Source organism: Melitaea cinxia, chromosome 6 (assembly GCF_905220565.1).
Source record: "Melitaea cinxia chromosome 6, ilMelCinx1.1, whole genome shotgun sequence".
Taxonomy (NCBI): Eukaryota; Metazoa; Arthropoda; class Insecta; order Lepidoptera; family Nymphalidae; genus Melitaea; species Melitaea cinxia.
In genome coordinates this window covers 5688395-5710010 of record NC_059399.1, presented here as the reverse complement: position 1 = coordinate 5710010, position 21616 = coordinate 5688395, and the positions used below count along the sequence as shown (strand labels likewise).

At 32.1% G+C, this 21616-nt stretch overlaps 1 protein-coding gene across 1 annotated transcript; it reads left to right on the top strand.

Moving 5' to 3' along the window:
* The first annotated feature begins 4049 nt into the window (after positions 1-4049).
* On the top strand, positions 4050-21367 carry LOC123654240 (probable serine/threonine-protein kinase DDB_G0282963). The gene is made up of 19 exons (XM_045590157.1): positions 4050-4221; positions 5380-5517; positions 6457-6654; positions 9617-9697; positions 10081-13014; positions 13098-13181; positions 13308-13424; positions 13516-13584; positions 14332-14442; positions 14690-14785; positions 16653-16754; positions 16905-17000; positions 19157-19258; positions 19426-19530; positions 19612-19692; positions 19917-20009; positions 20089-20187; positions 20282-20349; positions 20424-21367. Exons 1-19 carry the CDS (start codon positions 4197-4199, stop codon positions 20886-20888), a joined length of 5064 nt encoding a protein of 1687 aa, XP_045446113.1. The 5' UTR covers positions 4050-4196; the 3' UTR covers positions 20889-21367.
* The last annotated feature ends 249 nt before the right edge of the window (positions 21368-21616 follow it).

The window sequence follows — 21616 nt, the reverse complement described above, 5'->3', positions numbered from 1 at the left end:
ATGTCTACAACACCAGGAGCATCGTAAGCGTGTTACTGACTCTATCCCCAATTCCCCCCTGGAACTCCGGCCACCTCCTCACCAAGAGGAACACAACACTGCTCGAAAACAGTATTATTTACTACAATAAATGTTAAAGATTTAAGTATTGTAGAGAACTTCTGAACTAAGGTTCTCTAAGTAAAAGTCTTTCAGTATTTTGTCACGAACTTCTTTATCTCTAAACGCGTGGAAACACGTCTTAAGTTTTGTTTTTCTAAACAAAACATATACCTACTTAATGTCTGTAAAACTTGTCAAAATGTACCTAACGTGCGTATGTATGTAACGTATTTTTTTGCATAATATTTTTTGTGCCGAAACTGAAACAGTTTTAAAAGTATGGTACATTTTTGTTATGCATAATCCACAATAGCTTAACTTCAATGGGATAATCATATGTAATTTTTAATTTTACTAATATAACTAGTATCATGCTGCTCGAAACAAAATATGCGGTGTACTTTGTTCATAGGACCGTTTGATCCCAAGCTTCACGTATGCTATCTACGTCCCTTTTGTCCGAGGAAAAAACTTCAGTTTTCAGTAAAAAGACAATTTTTTACCAGCGCTTCCAAAGTCATTTTGTACGTAAAAGTTTGTTATGCACATATGTTTTAATTACTTAATTCATGTCGAGCATTAAGCATTTGTTAGTAAATTCGGATTGATATTTTTAGTAAAATACGCAAAAATTATGATGAATGATGTAGCTATCGTGCACGAAGATTGTGAAAAACCGCGGCGAACCGCGCGAGCTTGGGGAGACATATTATGTCCAGCAGTGGAATACAATAAGCTGAAGCGAGTAAGCTATCGAATATAAAATACCAAAAACGTTCATTTAATATCAACTAAGGAATTTTAGGTCATGAACTCCTTAAAATATTATACTCCTTATAATATTACTTTTACAATAAGTAGTAGTCTTTCCTCTATCGTCATCTGTCCTATTAATCTGATATGTGGCGGACTGCGTTCATTTTATAATAAATAGTTCCTTAGATTTGAGCCTAATCACAATCAGGATGAAATCTAATAATAAGTAATACAACGTAAGTAGATGAAAAAAATTAACAAACGCACTAGTAGAAATTAAGATTTTCGAGGGTTTCCCTCGATTTCTGTGGGATACGGTATGTGGTACGATCCTTGAGATATCTCCTTTTCAACAAAAAAAGATTTATCAAAAGCGGTTCATAAACGACGAAGTAATCCCCGAACATACATTAAAAATATATATCGACTGTATATAATTATATACAGTCGAATCAAATAACCTCCTCCTTTTTTGAAGTCGGTTACAAAAAAGGAAAAAAATAATGGAAGTAAGTAGGTACCTGGTTAGGATTCTTCGTTTGCTAATTGAGTTCCCAATTATTTTCATATCTGCAATTTTCTTTCATTTGTATGTAATGTGTCTCAAACCTGGCTATAAATAAATGAAAAGACTAGATTAGTTAAAAAGTCAAACTTACGATATTTATTTTAAATCTATAATCAGTTAGACATTTAGGTACTCTCCTTGACAGTATTATCGCCTGTTTGAAAGAACGCAGAACTACGAGCCAAAATAAAACGGGTCTAACATCGTTGTCGTACTTTCTGAGGGTCATCAGGAAGATATAATGCCATTTCTGTACCCTTGATGTCTTTTTAAGTGCGGACCCACTTAACCCTAACGCGGACTATTGGCCCGTCTACGCTTCGCAATTACCGATGAAAATAGGGATAAAAGATTTAGCTTCATCAATTGTCTTCTTTATTTCTTTCTACTTCATACTTTATAGCAGTAACATTTTTAATATAACTATAATTTTTATTCTATTTTATATATATTCTATTTTATATATATTTTTTTGGAAACAAACGGTATTACATCAATATACAGAAATACAAAACACAATAATCATCATGTACCACTTAACCAAAAATACAAATATATTTAAAAAAAATATGTTTAAAAAATCACAATTATCAAAATTAAGAATCTAAATTACAATTAAATTCAAAGTCAAAATTAAATTAAAATCAAAAAATAAAATCAAATTAAGAAGAACACCACGAATATCATAACATCGATCAAAGATAGGTATATTAAATCAACGCGTTCATCACATGCAATTTAAATTTATTGAGAAAGCGATGAAAAATGTCAATATTTATAAACAAATTATTGTACTGGGCACAATTTCTGTTAATAAACATGTTTTTATAAAATTTTGTTCTTGTATCTGGGACGTCAAATGTGATTTTATGTCTAGAATTTAAACGTGGACACTTAACATTTAATTTTGAAACCAAATATGATGAGTCAATTCCTTGGTTCACAATTTTATACAACAAAACTTGATCTCGCTGAACACACCGGTCAACGGCCGCCATAGTTTTTATCGAAACATTCAAATTTTCCGAAGAAATTGCTGTTACATTCTTTAGGTACCTGTCGTGTATCCGGTGGATTTTATAAATATAACACCCGTACTGAGGATTCCAAACAGTACAGTTTAACTGAGGTGGGCACAGCAGTAATTTCCTGCTCAAAATCTGGAGCAGCCCGACTGGGGTAGTAACTCGACCTTACAGAAGATCACAGCTAAATAATACTGTTTTCAAGGAGTATTGTGTTCCTGTTGGTAAGTAAGGTGACCAGAACTCCTGGGGGGATTGGGGATTGGGTCGGCAACGCGCTTGCGATGCCTCTGGTGTTGCTGGTGTCTATAAGCTACGGTAATCTCTTACCATCAGGTGAGCCGTACGCTTGTTTGCCGACCTAGTGACATAAAAAAAAGACTAGAATAGATCTAACAAATGCATTATACAAAAGTGTGTAAGTGGACTATTCAATGTAACCCCCAGGAGGTTTATGAAATTTGCCTCAAATTATAAATAAATACATTATACTATTCATTATTTTTACTAAAGAAAAATGTCACTCACTTCAGCCTAATACAGTCCTCTGCTGGACATAGGCCTCCACAAGTTTACGCCAAAAATAACGTGAACTCATGTGTGTTGCCCATAGTCACCATGCTGGGCAGGCGGGTTGGTGACCGCAGTACTGGCTTTGTCGCACCGAAGACGCTGCTGCCCGTCTTCGGCCTGTGTATTTCAAAGCCAGCAGTTGGATGGTTATCCCGCCATCGGTCGGCTTCTTAAGTTCCAAGGTGGTAGTGGAACTGTATTATCCCTTAGTCGCCTCTTACGACACCTACAGAAAGAGAAGGGGCGGCTATATTCTTACAGCCGTAATGACACAGAAAAATGTATAATATTCTAATTATAATTTTCTTTCTTTTTACTTGGATTTACATTACTAAATAATAATAAAAAAAATTGTTTAACCAGTCTGTACGTATAGTTACTATATTACAATAAAATGAAATGAGATGGATGAAATTGAGAAATACATACGACAGTAACAGAGTTATATAAACCAGATACTTTTTCGAAATAAATTAAATACAAGTACACAAGTAGTACTTCGTGTCCATAGACTATCTGAAAAGGTTTTTGTTTGTGTTTTTATTATTTTCATAGAAAAGTTTTCTTTTAGCAGTTTAGCATATGGGCCTTTATAAGCCATTATTATTTTAAAACTTACTATTCGAAAAATGATATCTTATTATTTATCAATATCATTATTGCTAATATGATTCGATTCAGTAGAATATATTCGAAAACCAAGCAAGTAAATAGAAAAGAAAAAGAAAAACAAAATAAACCAATTATTTTGTTAATCGTGGACCAAGAACAGCATTATGTTGATAGTACAGAAAGGCTTTAGGTGTACTACTTACAACCTTTGGGTTAATACTACATAATACCTACAATAAATTTGTCTAGGCATTATAAAACTATTTTTCTAATATTATTAATTTCTAAACAAAATTTAAATATTCATAAATATTGATTTATTTATTTTTTTAAAATAACATAATTAAAAATAATTTGTTGTCTGTTTCCTAGGCGGAAACGCACAATGTTGCCATGATTTGGCACGCGTCGTTTTTGAATTGACAGTTCACAGCGTCTCAACAGCTGTTCGACCATTATCATCAACCTCGAAGCATCATTTTGAAAAACTTGCTGTACTACACGTGTCTGCAAAACTTATTAAGAATTATATTTATCGTATTTTAATATTTATTTTGAACATGGAAGAAGACGCAGGGATCAAAGGTTTGTAACTATTTTATATTAAAGTAACAAAAAATTAATACTACGCATTATCAATAATTTGTCCGGTAATACCCATGCTTTTAAATTCCATGCTTTATGATGTAAATGTGGTTGTTGTAATAGGTATATTTTGACTATTGTCTTGAAGTACTTGCTTCCCTTGTTGCATTTTATCGCATGGCTGAAAGTTATACTTCATGAAATATTTGGTAAAAACTAAGGTCCCGGTAAATTATCAATTTATTGTATTGCATCGGCGTCCACTTTCGAGGGTATTTATTTTATCTTCCTGAATCAAATTTCCCTATTAATATAAAGACAATATAATGAAAAATCACAGCAAAATAGCTATGGAGATATTTCAGTTTTTTTTTTTTTAATTTTAAACTACCAAAATGTCTTCATCATCTCCTGTATTTGATATAGGAAAAAAATAATAACAATGATCTTTATTAGCACCAATGTCATTTGGCTTAAGGATGCCAGGACAAAGCAATTTCTTTGTATGATTAAATTAATGCTTCAATTAGTCATATAACAATTTATGTTTATTTTATGTTGTATACTATCCTTAATAATGATATATCATTAATTTTAAAGAAAATGAAATAATATGAAACAAGTAATACTTATCTATTTATAATTTTTGCACCATTAATTGTTTATTTAATTATATATAAAAAAAATTAAAAAAATGTTTTTATTATTTAGTTCATATGCCAACCTATAGTATAGACATACATTTAATAGTTACAGTAGTATACTTGTGCTTTTCTCTGCTAATTTACATAAATTATGTAGTAGAATATTGCAAAAATTAAAATTTATTTGATTGAAACATTGAATTGAAACATTAACAAAATGTTAGTAAAATAAAATTGAATCACTGAATGCAGAACCAAATTGGGCTTTTTTTTTTCAAATTTTCTTTTACTTTGTAAATAGGTTCTTATGCAATGATAAATTTCAGAAAATGTACTGATTATTTCAACTTCAGATACAGTTTGCAAGACATGATATCTTTCAGGTTACCTACTTTTAAATATATAATATAAGAAGTAAAAAATGGTTTATTGGTTAAGCTTTTAGCATCTTACCTTACTGCTTATTATTATTATTAAACCTTATAAATAAATAAAATTATTATAAACATTTCAGCTCCTGTGACTCGTCTAAGGAGAAGAATTTCCCTAGAACAGTCCGAAGAGAGCAAATCACCTGCACTCAACACTCCGACTAAAAAGAGAGGTGGAAGACGAACAGCTAAACCTGACTTGGAGCTTATTGATGAAAATTGTAATTTATACATTTTTATAATTTTGTAAATAATTTTAAAATATTTTTTCCATATTAATATATCTTTATAATTGTGTTTGCTCGCAAACGAAAAAAAAACCGACTTCAATTACATCGACAAGTAATACACGTAGATCGACGACAAAATAGTCAAGCAACTACGCGTTATCAAAGATTATTCAAAAAGTAGTTATCAAATCTCGATAAAATTTATATGTGACCAGATGATAAACACCAGCTTTCGATTAAATTAAAAATTATCAAAATCGGTCCACCCAGTAAAAAGTTATTGCGGATTTTCGAGAGATTCCCTCGATTCCTCTGGGATCCCATCATCAGATCCTGGTTTCCTTATCATGGTACCAAACTAGGGATATCCCCTTTCCAACAAAAAAAGAATTATCAAAATCGGTACATCCAGTAGAAAGTTATGCGCTATAATACAACGTAGGTCGACGAAAAAAGCGTCAAGTAAAAACGCATTATTAGATATAACTCGAAAAGTAGTTGTTAGATCTCAAATAAATTTAAATGGGACCAATTGGCACACACCACCTTTCGATTAAAACAAAATTTGTCGAAATCGATTTACCCGGTCAAAAGTTCTAATGTAACATACATAAAAAAAAAATACAGTCGAATTGAGAACCTCCTCCTTTTTTGGAAGTCGGTTAAAAATACACACAGTTGTCTGTTCCTAAAATATGAAACTTATTCCGTGTGTTATAGGTAATAGCCACCTTAAAACACCTTTTTTTTTCTTTTGTAACTAATACCTGTATAAATGATAACGTGTATATGTATATTAGACCCAGAATTGGGATATTATTTACTATATATTAATTCCAAGTAATAACATTCTTAAATATAATAACATTTTTAAATCATTATTTTAGATCTACAGAAAAAATTAAAATTGTAACTTATATTTTTTGTTAGCCCCAGATAATGAAACCACAAAGAAGACAGCAAAAAAAGTACCAATAAAGGATCTGATTGACACCGTTGAAGAAAAACCTGTTACACCCTCAAGACGCAGTACAAGAATTAAATCAAACACAAGTATAGTATCAGAAACTGCCGTAGCAGTTGGATCTCCGAGAGCTAAAAGGGCTGCTAGAAGGCTATCACAAGTTGGTATGTATGAGATTCTTTATTTTATAATAGGGAATTTACAATTTTAAAGTCACTTGCGGGCACAGAGGCTTAGCTGAGGTAGGGCACAGCAGGAATTTCCTGCTCAAAATATGGAGCAGCCCGACTGGGGTAGTACCTCGACCTTACAGAAGATCACAGCAAAATAATACTGTTTTCAAGCAGTATTGTGTTTCTGTTGGTGAGTAAGGTGACCAGAGCTCCTGGGGGATTGGGGATTGGGTCTGCAACGCGCTTGCGATGCTTCTGGTGTTGCAGGTGTCTATAAGCTACGGTAATCGCTTACCATCAGGTGAGCCGTACGCTTGTTTGCCGACCTAGTGACATAAAAAAAAGATGAACCTTAAGTAAAAAATGTATATGATCTTAAAAATTTGACTCTCACAGTTTTCAAATCTTGACTAAAAGCAAACTTATAGCAAAAAAAAAACAACTAAATTTTTCAAGATGGCTGAGGACGCGCGTTCGAAATCTTGTTATACAATGTTAAGTTAGGCGTTTCTAAGCTTTTTCCACAAAATAATCTAAAATCAGCTTCTTATTTCATATGTATTTCTTCTAAATATTAATTTTTTTAACAAAACGACTGGAGTGAACATCCTTGATTGTATATAATTGAATTAAATAGTGTTAAAAAACAAGTAAACAACACAAGCGAAATTGAAATTTGCGAAATGCGCCACTGACCAATAGTGGTCAAATATGACGTCACAATATAAGCACGTGGTATTTGGCGGCGTCTATATCCAAATTGTGTACTGTAATTGAAAAAGAAGTTGTATTTTGTTTTTATTACTGCTCTGCTATTATTAAATGTGATTTTTTTTTATCAATAGCAATGACTGAACTGTTTTACATACCGTCATCTGTTCCTAAAGTAAGCAACTTAATGCTTGTGTTATAGGCGCTGTGTGGCTACGGCATTAAAGAATATAGCCACTCCCTCTCTTCTAGTGGATGTCGTAAGAGGCGACTAACAGATAACAGTTTCACTACCACCTTAGAACTTATAAAGCCAACCGATGACGGGATAGCCATCCAACTGCTGGCTTTGAAATACAGAGGCCGAAGACGGGCAGCAACGTCTTAGGTGCGACAAAGCCAGCCCTGTGGTCACTAACCCCCCTGCCCAGCGTGGTGACTATGGGCAACACACATGAGTTCGCGCCATTTTTGGCACAAACTTGTGGAGGCCTATGTCCAGCAGTGGACTGCAATAGGCTGAAATGATGATGATGACAGCCGACTGGTATAGCTACATTTTTTTTTTCAATAAACACTTAAATAATACATATATAAATAAATATATGTATTACACCCAGCCTCAGGGTGGGAGTCGAACCCACAACCCCCGGAGCAGAAAGCAGGGTCACTACAAACTGTAGTATAGTGTAGTAGTGTTGTGTGCCTCTTAAGGTGGCCAGTGCCCTAAGGCAGGGTTGGCAACGTGCTTGCAATAAATCTGGTGTAGCAGGCATCTATAGGCTATGGTAACCACTTACCATAATATGCAACATATGCTTGTTAACCAACCTAATTGTATAAAAAAATATGCTCTATGTTATACATAATAGTTAATTTTCTGTGTATGAATTGTTAGTGAGCTTCACAACAATAGAAACTCAATATTGGAAATACTCCATTGTTCTCATGACCTTAGACTATTGTATGCGTTTTAATTTGCAATTTAGGAAAATAACACTGTTTCATGTACTTTTAGTATTTTAGCACCATAGTATACACAAAATGTATAAAAAGTTTTTTTAGCAGAAAATGGCTAATTAAATAAAATTAAAGATACTAAATTGAGAACAATAGTGGTAATCGATAGATGTTATACATTATGAACCCATATACACAATATCTGAAGAAAAGAAAAACAAGAAAACTATGAGTTCAAAGTTTACAAGAGATGGAAAGTGTGAGAGTGATTTGAAAGAAGAGTGAATGCAGCAAACAGGGTGAATGGAACTTTGCACTCCTTTATGAGCAGTCGGAAGGTGTCTAACAAGGCTCGTTTGGCTGTGCATGAGGGGTGTTGGTTCCGATGCTCATGTACGGAAGTGAAAGTTGGGTATGGCAGAAGAAACATGAAAGCAGGATAAATGCACTTGAGATGAGAGCATTAAGAATTATGATAGGAGTTAAATTGAGTGACAGGATAAGAAATAGTGAGATAAGGAAACGTTGTGGTCTGAAAGAAGATGTAGTGACAAAAATTGAGAAGGGTATGCTCAGATGGTTTGGTCACGTCGAGAGAATAAGTGAAGAACGATTGCCGAAAAAAATCTAAGGCGAGTGTGGATGGAAGGGTTGGAAGGGGTAGACCTAGGCGGACGTACCGATCTCTTCCGACGGGGCTGAAAGGCCATCACCGTGGGCGCGGTGGTAGTATGCGCAAGCGGTCACACTGCGTTCCACTAAGGTGCCGGCGGATAAAAGATGTGGGTTTTAGTGGTGTCTGGCATTGCACCACACGCCGGGAGCTCCACACTCCCGTCACTCTCGGGTGGCGGGGTCAATGCGTAAATAGCATTTCCCTATCTATAAAAAAAAAGGCGGACGTTCCGAGACCAAATAAGGGACGTCTTAAAAAAGGGCCAGGTCAAGAATACCCTAAACCAAAGAGCATGTATGAAGGGAATAATGAAAGTGAACGAAACGAAAGAAATATGTAAGGGTCGTAGCAAGTGGAAAGAAGTGGTCTCTGCCTGTCCCTACGGGAATGCGGCGTGATTATATGTATGTATGTTATACATTATCTTAAGAATTCAAGCACTTTTAAAAATATTTAAATTTTTTAACATATATAAATATGTGAAAAGTACAACTAACCAATAAAAAATCATTGCATATTCCACACATATATGGTAGTAATATAATATAATCCAAAACATTTTATTAAATAATCATATATGCATTTGTTATTTTTGACATCTTACAGGAAGTGACTCTGAAGCACCGCTAACACCTGTCAGGCAGACTCGAAGAACCAGAAAAGATTCTACTTCTAGTATTGAAAAAGGTTAAACATTTTTAAAGTAAAATTAAATATTACTCATTTAGGCAACTACTCGCACCACTAAACCAGAGTGATTGTGGTTCCGCTCGGGATGGATATTTGTAATTTTACAAATATTTCTTTCCGGTTTGAATCTCTGTCCTTGTGGGACTACCCACCGTGCTTCGGAGAGCATGTTAAGCCATCGGTCTCAGTTTTTATCATAAATATCTGATGGTAGAGCAGCGTAGTGGATTAAGCTCTAATACTTTTCCTACATAGAGAAAAAGGCCTGAGGCCTGTGACCTGTGTGAGGGATGATACTGGCTGAATGCAATTACTCATTTAGTTTCTCTACTTATAAATAATTACAGTACCGGTTCTAATAATCACATTTAATATTTCAGTTGAGGCCCCACCCACAAAACCAGCTTTACACATAACTGATGTTATTATAGAGGAACCAGAAAATACTACATCAAAATCTTCAAGTGGAACAAATGACACTAATACATCTCCAACGAATATCCGTAAAAGTCCGCGCCTACAAGATAAAGTTAAGAAAAATAACCCTGATAACGAGAAAAAAAATGTTGAACAAACTAAGCCCCATAAACAAACTGAAGAAATACATAACTCGACTCAAGAATCAAAAGACGAACTGTCAAATGAAGGAAAATATTCTCAAAAAAGTAGACTATCAGCAACTACTTCAGACTTGATAAAAAAGTTAAAAACTCCAATCAAGGCAGAAAACACAAACCTCAATAAAAGTACATCAGCCTTAGAAACTCAACTAGAAGGTAAACAAAAACGAAAAAGAACAAAGTCGTGGACAACTTTAACTGTTTCAAATGAAAATAATTTCTACAGTGACAATGAAGATGTGAAGAAAAAATTGAGAGAAAGGACTAACGGGAGAATATCCTTAGATCAAACAAATAAATTAAATTCAAGTGATGGTTTGAATACAAGTTTTGGACAAAATATAAATGACAAATCATTTTTAAAGAAAAAAAAGAATAACAGAAATAACTTTGTGGCAGAAAACATCAACACATCATTAAGAGACAGTAACAACCAGACTATGAATGAAAAAAATGATGAAAAATCTTCGGTATCCCTAAATAACTCTCAAAAGAATTATGCAAGTGAAACAATTAAATTGTTTGAGAAGGATCCTAGTGCTAACATACACACTACGGTGTTCATTGAAGATGATTCAGATACAAATTCTGGAAAAGTTAATACTCAAAACAGATATGAGCATGAAGATCAATGTGTTCCTGAAGTAGAACATACTAACCAACTTGAAAAGAATAGTTCTCAGATTTCTGTTTCATCAGGGAAACTTTCAAATATTGTGAATAAATCTAAAAGTGGAGCCATATTGAATGATAGCTGTGAACCAATGGATATTGATGAAACAATACCTGAAAACCTAGTTATATCTGAAGTAAACTCAAGTTCACCTGTAGTGTTATTAGAGAGAAGTATATCTAAAGGAAGAAATACATCTGGAAGAAAATCGTCCCTATCACAAAATGTAAATAAAAGTGGGAATGAAAATAAAAGTACTTTAATATTGTCACAACTTAAAGACTCAAGTTCTACTGACATAAATAATGTTACAAAATCTCCTCAAAATAAAGATATTTATTTAAAAGCTACAGATGATTTAAACACTTCTCAAGAAAATGATGCTAATAAAAGAAATCTGTCACTCAATTATGTAACTACAAGTACTCCTTTACAACAAAATAAGTTGACTAAATTGAGTAATATTAACACATCTATTATTGCATGTAACAATGGTGTAAAAGATGTAGAAACTAATAAATTAAATCAGTCTAAAAATGAAAGTAAAGTATCTAATAAAGTGGAAAATGAAACTGCAACGAATAAGTTAGTTTTAAATAATTCTGTAAGTGATAATAATAAATCAAACAATGAAATGGATAAGAGTGCAAGTAAAAATGAACATATTTCTAATAAATATTCTGCCAAAGATTCAGATTCAGAAGAAGAATTGCATAATCATGAAAATGAAAATCAAAAAGGTAAAAATAACTCATTTACCAAAATTCCAAGTCAGTCAAATACATTAAATGATACTGATTCTGATGATGAAGAATCACATAACACAAGTAACTTGTTAGATGACAAGGCTGAGGATGCTGGTGATGACTATGAATCAGGTGATAGTCTAGACGAAAATGCCCGTCAATATCTAAAAGAAAATGAGATATTGGAAAAAGGAGAAACTTTGTCGTCGGAAAATGAATTATCTAATGACTCTGACTATGAAAAAGATTCTTTCGTCGTAAGCTCAGATGAAGAAGATAATGAATTATTAGAAGGCACTGAAGATGATCTATCTATGAGTGATAATGAACTTAAAATGACTGCTAAATCAAAGAAGAAGTTCAATGAACGGAAAAAGAAAGAACAAAAAAATGCCTCTAGGGAAATGTTTGAATCGCGACATAAACTAAATAAGAGTAATAGTTCCGAAACAGGAAAGTTGAAAAAACCAATACAACAACAATCAAGTTCAGAATCTGAAGATGAAACAGAAATAAAAACTAAGAAACATAACAGAATGAGATTGGATTCCAGTCAGGAAGTCAGTTTACTGGAAGACAAAAATGAACAAAAAGTTAGAAAGAAAAAATCTAAACGCTTATCTGAAAGTATTTGTGATGACAACGCTTTGAATGAAAATGAAATAACTGTTTGTAATGAGGGTTTAAAAGAAACTAATCCTTTATCAAGTAGTTTAAAAGATGAACCAAAAACACCACAGAAAGCCGATGCTTCAATAGCGTTCATTAACTCAGATGATCCAAATGTTCAAAATGACTTAACAAAAACTCAAACAGAAATCGAAGATCCTCTAGAAGATTCAATGGCTGAAGACGAATCTCTGAGTAGTGAAAATGAGAATATCATTCAAAATTATGATTCTGTGCTCGAAGGCTTAAAAAAGACAAATAAGGCCAAATCTAAGGAATGTGATATTTCATTAAACATTGATAAGAAACAAAATAAAAAGAAAAATATGGCTATTGTTGATGAACTAAACTTAACTCAAGTTAAATCTACTAAAAAATTAAAGAATATAAGTAAACAAAAAAAAAGCATTGCAGAAAATGAAACGTCAAAATTAGACTTAGATGATAGCGCATCATCAGATTCAATTGATTTACAGTTATTGTTTTCTGAAGATAGTAATAGTAGTGACAATATAAAAAATAAACCAAATATTTCTAGTTCTAACAAAGAACGCTTTGTCCCATTGAAAAATACGGAAGGCAACACAAATATACGAGAAAATATAGGTAATTTTTAGAGCATGTTTTTAATTAATTAATGGTAGAATTTCCATTTTTGTAATAATTCTTTATATTACTTTGTTTTTCAGAAACTAGCATCAACTCTGAAGTATCCTTTCATCAAAGCTCCAATAAAAAGAGCAAAAAAGACAAATCTGTAGACATTTCTGATGGTAAATATATTTACGAAAATACAACATTAAGTAACGAAACTGTTATAATATCATCATGTATATTTATGAGACCATTTCATTTAGTTTTTGTTTTAAAACCTTTTTAATAATTTAAAAACATTGCAGATGACTCCAATGAAAATGGTGTAGGGTTCTTTATTGATACGGAAGGCACGCTCAACAATTCTGCAAACAGAAGCAATTCAGAAAGCAAAAATAAGAAAATATCTCTTAAAAGCCATGGTAAGAATAATAATTGAAGTAGCATTAAGATGTCCTACATCTGCTTAAATTTGTAGATGGTATTAAATATTGTTTTTTGTACTTTTTTTAGATACCACTGATTCAGATTCAAATGAAATAGCAGCTGAAAAAGACAAAAGCTTGCATATTGAAAAAACTGGTATCAAATTTAATATTTCCTTAATTAAACTAGTTATTCAATTTCTACTATTATATCTATACGGCAGCAGCGTCTTCGGTGCGACAAAACCAGCCCTGCGGTCACCAACCCATCTGCCCAGTGTGGTGACTATGGGCAAAACACATGAGTTCACGCCATTTTTGGCGCGAACTTGTGGAGACCTATGTCCAGTAGTGGACTGTATTAGGCTGAAGTGATGATGATGAGTGTGTGTGATGTGAAGTGATTATATCTATCTATTCTATTCACATTATAATTAATGTTTTAAATTACTGACCTTAAAAACTCTTCTCTAACGACCTAAACCTTGCAGTACAGTAATACCCCGACTTACGCTACCTCGACTTACGCGAATTCGGAGTTACGCGATTTAATTTTCTCGTCTATTCGTTTTTTGTTTGACTCCCCCCTCCCGCATTACTATTCGTTCAGTTTACAACAGGCACAGACGTATAGTGCGGAATCGGCGCGTAGGTACATAAGTTACGATTTTGTGTTTTTTGGGAATCGATAGTCAGATCAATTACGAAAAGTACCCCGCAAAACTGTACCCCGACTTACGCGAATTCGACTTACGCGGATAGCGCTCAGTCCCACCTATCGCGTAAGTCCGGGGTATTACTGTATAACAAATGTGTTGACACAAATAAAATTACAAGACACTAGATATCTTTCAAGTAGTATAAATTATGTTTAACAGAAATCATATTTTTTTTTTCATTTCAGTTGCTGATGAAAACTCAGACTCGGATGCTCCTAAAGAGATACCATTCAAGAACGAAAAACGATTATCAAAAGCACCAAATAACATAACAGAAGTTAGAGAAAATGAGACAGGTATTTTTTTTTTGTGTGGATGTATGTGAAATGCAACCACAGTAAAGATCCAAGTTTATCCATAGTAAACTACATACTTGTGCGTTCCAGTCCTTTTGTTCACCTTTACAGTAAAATATAGTTAGTTAATATGTATATACATGTATAAGATAATTCTATCTTTATAAAAAAATCAAAGTTACAACAGTACATCACTATAAATCTCTTTGGATCAAAGAAAATGTAGGTAATTTTTTGTTGTTTTCAGATACTACAATACAAGCTAACGACAAATCATTTATAAAAACCCCTGGTAGTAATAAAAAGAAAAACCGTATATCTCAATCAGAACAAGAACAAGAAGGTAAATAAATATACTCAACTTATACCTGTAATATTTGACTTATAAGTAATGCTTAATGTTACGATTTTGGACAAGACAAATATTTAAATTATTATTTATAAATTTCTTATTTTTTTTTCCACTGATTTTTTCATCTACTATTATTGAAATGTAATTTTTTATTTATTTTTATAAGTAAGCCGGCAAATAAGCGTACCTGATGTTAAGCGATTATCGTAGTTTATAGACGCCTGCAACACAAGAAGCATCGCAAGTGCGTTGCCGACCCAATCCCCAGTCGCTCTGGTTACCTTATTCACCAACAAGAACACAATACTGCTTCAAAACAGTATTATTTAGCTGTGATCTTCTGTAAGGTCGGTACTACCCCAATCGGGCTGATCCATTTTTTGAGAAGGAAATTTCCTGCTATGCTACCTCAGTTGATTAATTAATTTTATAATAATTAATTGTTTTTAGATAATACATTGCAAGTTAGCGACAAATCATTGCTTAAAATTACTGGTAGTAATAAAAAAAAAAACGCGTGTCTAGAATGTTCAACTTATATTCATTTTTAACCGATTTCCAAAAAAGGAGGAGGTTTTCAATTCGACTGTTTTTTTTTTTTTTTGTTTTTTTTATGTATGTTAACATCAGAACTTTTGACCGGGTGGACCGATTTCGACAATTTTTTTTTTTAATCGAAAGGTGGTGTGTGTCAATTGGTCCTATTTAAATTTATTTGAGATCTAACAACTAGTTTTCGAGTTATATCTAATAATGCGTTTTTACTTGATGCTTTTTTCGTTGACCTACGTTGTATTGTACCGCATAACTTTCTACTGGATGTACCGATTTTGATATTTCTTTTTTTGTTGGAAAGGAGATATCCCTAGTTTGGTACCATGATAAGGAAACCAGGATCTGATGATGGGATCCCCGAGAAATCGAGGGAAACTCGAAAATAACTTTTTACTGGGTGTACCGATTTTGATAATTTTTAATTTTATCGAAAGCGGGTGTTTATCATGTGGTCACATTTAAATTTTATCGAGATCTGATAACTACTTTTTGAGTAATCTTTGATAACACGTAGTTACTTGACTATTTTTTCGTCAATCTACGTTGTATTACTCGTCGATGTAATTGAAGTCGGTTTTTTTTCGTTTACGAGCAAACACAATTATTTTTTTCTATTTTGCATAATTGCAATTTTATTGTCCTATATTTTATACTTGACTAGCTTCTGCCCTCGACTTCGTCCGCGTGAATATGAAATATTCAATTATACATGATTTTTGCGAAACTTTAACTGTTTACGCAGCGGAAGCTCTCAAAAGAAAAAAAAAACCGATTTCGAAACATTCATCATTGGTGCTCCGCTCCTATTGGTACCTATTGGTGGTATTGGCGCCTTATGATATATAGCTCATAGCTTTCCTCCATAAATGGGCTATCTAACACTGAAGAATTTTTCAAATCGGACTAGTAGTTCCTGAGATTAGCGCGCTCAAGCAAACAAACCAACTCTTCAGCTTTGTAATATTAGTACAGATAACTATGAATTTTTTCTTGCTTAAATTTCACACAAATCAAGTTCTTCTGAACATTCTTGTTCATTTCGAGAAATTTCCAAATTTATTTAAAACTCTTATATAGGCTATAGAAAACGTTGAAAAATTGTACTTCAATAAACTAATTCATTGTTAGAAATTCTGTTTTGTCCAAACTTTACAAACAAAGCAGTTATAAATACAGAAAGACTCTTAGTTATTTGAACAGTCTTTAAAAAATTTATTTAAAAACCTTATTTGGACTTCTTTAATGGTATATTTTGATAACATAAAACCTTATTATCACAAATATTCATTTCATTTGATTGCAGATGAGGATAGCGCCCCACCTGACATGTTCTTCAATGAAACAAAAACGAGTGCAAAGAAAAAGAAACGAATTTCAAAAACTTCTGAGAATAATAATCAAAATGGTAATTTATAAACAAATTTGACTTATAATTATTAAGTAATGCTTAATGTTGCCAAAAGTGGATAAGACAATATTTAAATTATAGTTTTTATATATGTTAATTCTTTATACCTTTATTGGAATGTCATTTTTTATAATTTATCTTTTTCAGATACTACATTGCAAGCTAGCAACAAGTCACTATTAAAAACTCCTGATAGTAATAAACAGAAGAAACGCATGTCTCAAGCAGAACAGCGACAAGAAGGTATACAAACATTTCAACTTATATTTCATTTCGCTTTTTTTTATTTATATTATTATAATATAGTCTATATATACAAACATATTCGACTACGCTCATAAATTGAGAGAGAAACAAAAGAATCTTTAGCTGTACTCTATTTAGCATATTTAATATAGGAGCTACACTACATTACTTTTACAAATATACTGAAATACTATGACTAAACTCACTAAACAACAAAATTATATTTACAGTTTCTCAAAATGCAATACCGCAATCGTAAAAAATAACAAACTCACCAAAATAACGAACATCATATGAGAACAAATGCGTTGTCCATACTCCATACTGATTATATAACGAAATAAATAATCTAATGTGTATATAAAGTTATTTGACGACGCGTTGGCGCAGCGGTCACAGAACTGACTGTTGCACTGGCGGTCGCGGGTTCTATCCCCGCTCACTACAGATATTTGTATTGGCCATATAGATGTTCTGGATGTCGATATATATAGTGTGTTGCGATAACCCACCGCCGCCCTGTCAAAAGGCATTAAGGATCCAACGTATTCTATCGGACAGCATGGCTGTACTTTAAGCACTAGGCAGTAATTCGATCAACTCTAGTCTTATATACAAATGTCACCAAACCCTGGAAGTATTGCCCTCACATATTAGGGTAATCCTCCAGTGGATAAAAGGACATAGCGAATCCACGGAAACGATACCGCCGATGAGCTAGCAAGACAGGGGTCCAATACAAAGGTCGCTGGCCCGACCATCTTAATGCCGCTACCATTTGGACAATTCGACGGGTGCAAAGTAAAAAGAGTTATATACAAAACAGCTACTTTTCAGGAGAGCGCATAATAGGAAAAAGTGCTCCCATTTTGACAATTTCAAACAAAATTTGTTGAAATTTTCATCACTGCTACATTATTTACAAAGACAAACACTTGTATATTTCATTTTTTCTAATTATGTTTAATTTACGAGGTATTGCAGTTGTCTGCCTCTACATTGTGCTTAAAAATATGACAACTGAATTAACTACCACTTGGTCGTTTCTACATAGGAATTAAGGAATCTGAATATAATAAGGTATGTTTCATATATTTCAGTAAGAATGAAAAGTATGACTTTTCCGATTCCAAAAATTTCCAAAAACGTTTTTCCATGTCTATTGTGATATATTCAAATTGTTTACTATTATGATAACACTTTCACACAAACCTTAATACGTAAAAAACCAAAACAAACAAACATTGTTGCCGGCCGGCGAAGCACATACCATCTGACTCATGACACAATAGGAAGGAACGTGCGCCCCCCGCATGGACTGCGTAAAAGCTGCCAGGCGGTAGTTGAACGCATGTACGTCGTGTAATTTTACAAAACAGCAGTACTTGTCTTCTTTTACTTGACAAAAGTACTAGAAATGAGGCGATATTTGTATTTTTTATTTTGCCATGTTGTAGAATATAAAGTTTATAGTTCGTTACTGCAATAAAAAAAAATCTCAAAATTGTAGTTAACTTTTTTTATTTTGCACTCGTCGAATTGCGCTCGTGGGTAAGGCAACATACACGTGCGAGTTGCACGCATATATATATATATATATATATATATTAAATACCAATAGATAATATGTGTTGTGTAAGTGCTATATGCGTAATATGGGTATATAAATATAATAATAAATAAATTATAAGCTTTCCACAAGTTATTCAATCTCACTATATTCAAAACACCTGGAAGCCAGAAAAAACCAGACTCAGGTTTAGAACAGAAAAGTCGTTGAAGACAAAAATTTATTATTTAATACAAAACTTTTGTTTTCTAACGTTTACGCGAATTTCACTCATAACTCATATAATGAAACAACTTTTTCGGAATTTATCGCGGTTTATTAGGTTTTTTAGATGCCCCATGTTTCAGATACTTTACAGCAACCAAAATTCGAAAAGGTTGTTTTAGTATAATAATACAAAACTATTGAACAACTTAAATAATTCTAGTAACAAAGTATATTTGTTTTTTTTTTTTTCAAAATGCTAAAACATATTCAATCTTGAATAAATATGCACAAGCAATTAGTTTATCTCAGTATGTGTAAAATAATATTAAGTATTTGTCTAAAAACACCTTTAACCAAAATAAATATCTTGTTTCAGAAACAGAAAATATATCAGAACTATTACTTGATAGTTCTAAACTAAAATCCCCAGGAATCAATCCCAAGAAGTTGAAAGCCACAGAAACCCAAGAGCTAAAACGTATGTTTGATATTTTTTATTAATTTAACAAAAATATAAAAATTTAGAATTCCTTATAACTAAATTAAACGATACATAGTCGACAAATTGTTTATTTGTCAATAAAACCACAGTTTTCATGTAGAAAATCATATATTCCTATATAGACAAACAGTGTTTTTTTTTAGCTATTGAAAATGAAGAACATTATGTAAACTTCGGAAGTGCTAAAAAGTCCAAGAGAAGTAGCTCAAGTTCCTCTATAATTGAAGCACCATTGTTGTCAACATTAGGTAAAAATAAATTAGTAAAACAAAAAATTTAATTGAAAAATTTGTTTATTTCTTAATACAAACATTTATATTTTATCGCAGTACATTCTGAGAGTAATGATACTAGTGCTAAGAAACGCAAAAGGAAATCATCTCTTAACACTCAAGAAGATATAGTTGAAGGTATATTATTTAAATTATTATCATAATTATGATCTATTTATCAGTATCTAATAAAACTAAAGCATGAAACCTAGCCTAATGTGTTGATTATAGGAGATATAAACTCAAAAAACTACTTATTTATGACTAACCACATCTTAGGATCTTAATCATTGTGTGACTCTTAATACAATTCAAACTATACACTTTATTAATGTTAAAAATACAACAATACATTTTTTTAGATGTCCTCGATACTCTTAAAAAGTCAAACAATTCATTGGTCAATAGTCCGAAAAAAAAGAGGAAAATGTCTCAAAATGAAGAAATTATTTCAAGTAAGATTATTAATGAACGAATTTTACTTTTAGTAATTAGGTATGTTATCATATCTTGAGTAATTTTTCATGTATGTAGTTGCAGAACCCACTGTTGAAGAACATCAATTAGAGCCTCATAATGTTAGTAAAGAGAAAAAGTTTAAGAAAGAACGTCAAAATGTAGTAAATAATACAGGTAAAATTAAGCAAACAACAATTCATAGCAATTATAACACCTACTCAAACAAAATCATAAATAAATTTTGTATTTTTTATATTTTGTTTTATAGAATTGCCAAAACTAAGCAAGAGTAGCAAAAGAAAGCGAGATGAAGATGAAGAATATAGCATTTCTAAGGTAAAGAGTTTTTAATTCATTTGAATTCAGATATAATAATCATATGATTATTTTTATTTTTTATTTTTTTTTAGGTTGTCAAACAAAATTCATTTGATAAAGTACATGTACCCCGTTTGCCTGCCAGTATTTTAAAGCAACTGGATGACAAATCACAACCAATCTCTATACCTAAGAAGCCGAAAGTAATTTCAACAACTGAATTCATAGTTGTGGAAGCCAAAAAACGAAAAAATAAACCATCGAGTTATTTAGAAGAAAGCGTTTACCTCAATGACGATGAAGCCTTGGACAAAAAACGTAAAAAACGACTTCAAAAACCAAAAGTTTTACCCTTCGTACCTACTGCCTTGACTTCTGCTAGTGGCTATACATCTAACTTTAAAGTCAATGTAATACCGAGTGAAATAAAATTTGTTGCACAATCTAACATGATCAGTAACTTTAAAGATGACTATTTATTCAATAAAAAAATAAAACGTCATGGAACCTATGAGTTATACAAAAGAAACAGAAATATTAAATTATCAAAATTCTAATTTCTTATAGTTATTAGACCTACATACCTAGTTTTCTTCATGACTAAATAATGCTAGTGAATTTTACTCAATGCCTCAATAAAAATGCCAATTAATTCTAGTTTTAATTCTATTTTTTTTTTTTTGTATGCTAGCTATGTGACTAGAGATTTGTTAAGTTTTATTAATTGTCTTCATATTTTGTGTCGTCTTTTTAAAATGTTGATTTCCTTTTTAATGTATAAAATTTGTTGACTTAAAATCTTGAATAATATTTTAATATTAAATTTTTAATAATTATCACTATGCTTATATTTGTTGACATGCATTTGTTTTTGTTTAAGGACTTCTAATTCTTTTTTTATAAATGTAATGATGGCCGTTTATAATTCGCGCCATAATTGGTTTCCTGTATTTTATGTTATTGTAGATGGCGCTGGAAATAACACACTCGGTATCGCCCATGTGCCATGTTTTTAATTAAATATTAATTGTACCTTCATTGACTTGTTATTTCTATCTGTAAAAATACATTTAAACGGAAAATAATTTTACCAAAAATGATACTTTTTACATTTTAAGCCGACAAACTATTAAAACACTTCCCGCCTTAATCATGCCGGTGTAAACAAACCGCCATGTTGTTGAAAATACATGAGTCACGTTAAAAGGGAAGTCGTTTGTTCACTTGATTTTAGATATCGCTAATATGAAATAAATTCGAAAAAAATATATATTTTCTTAATAAA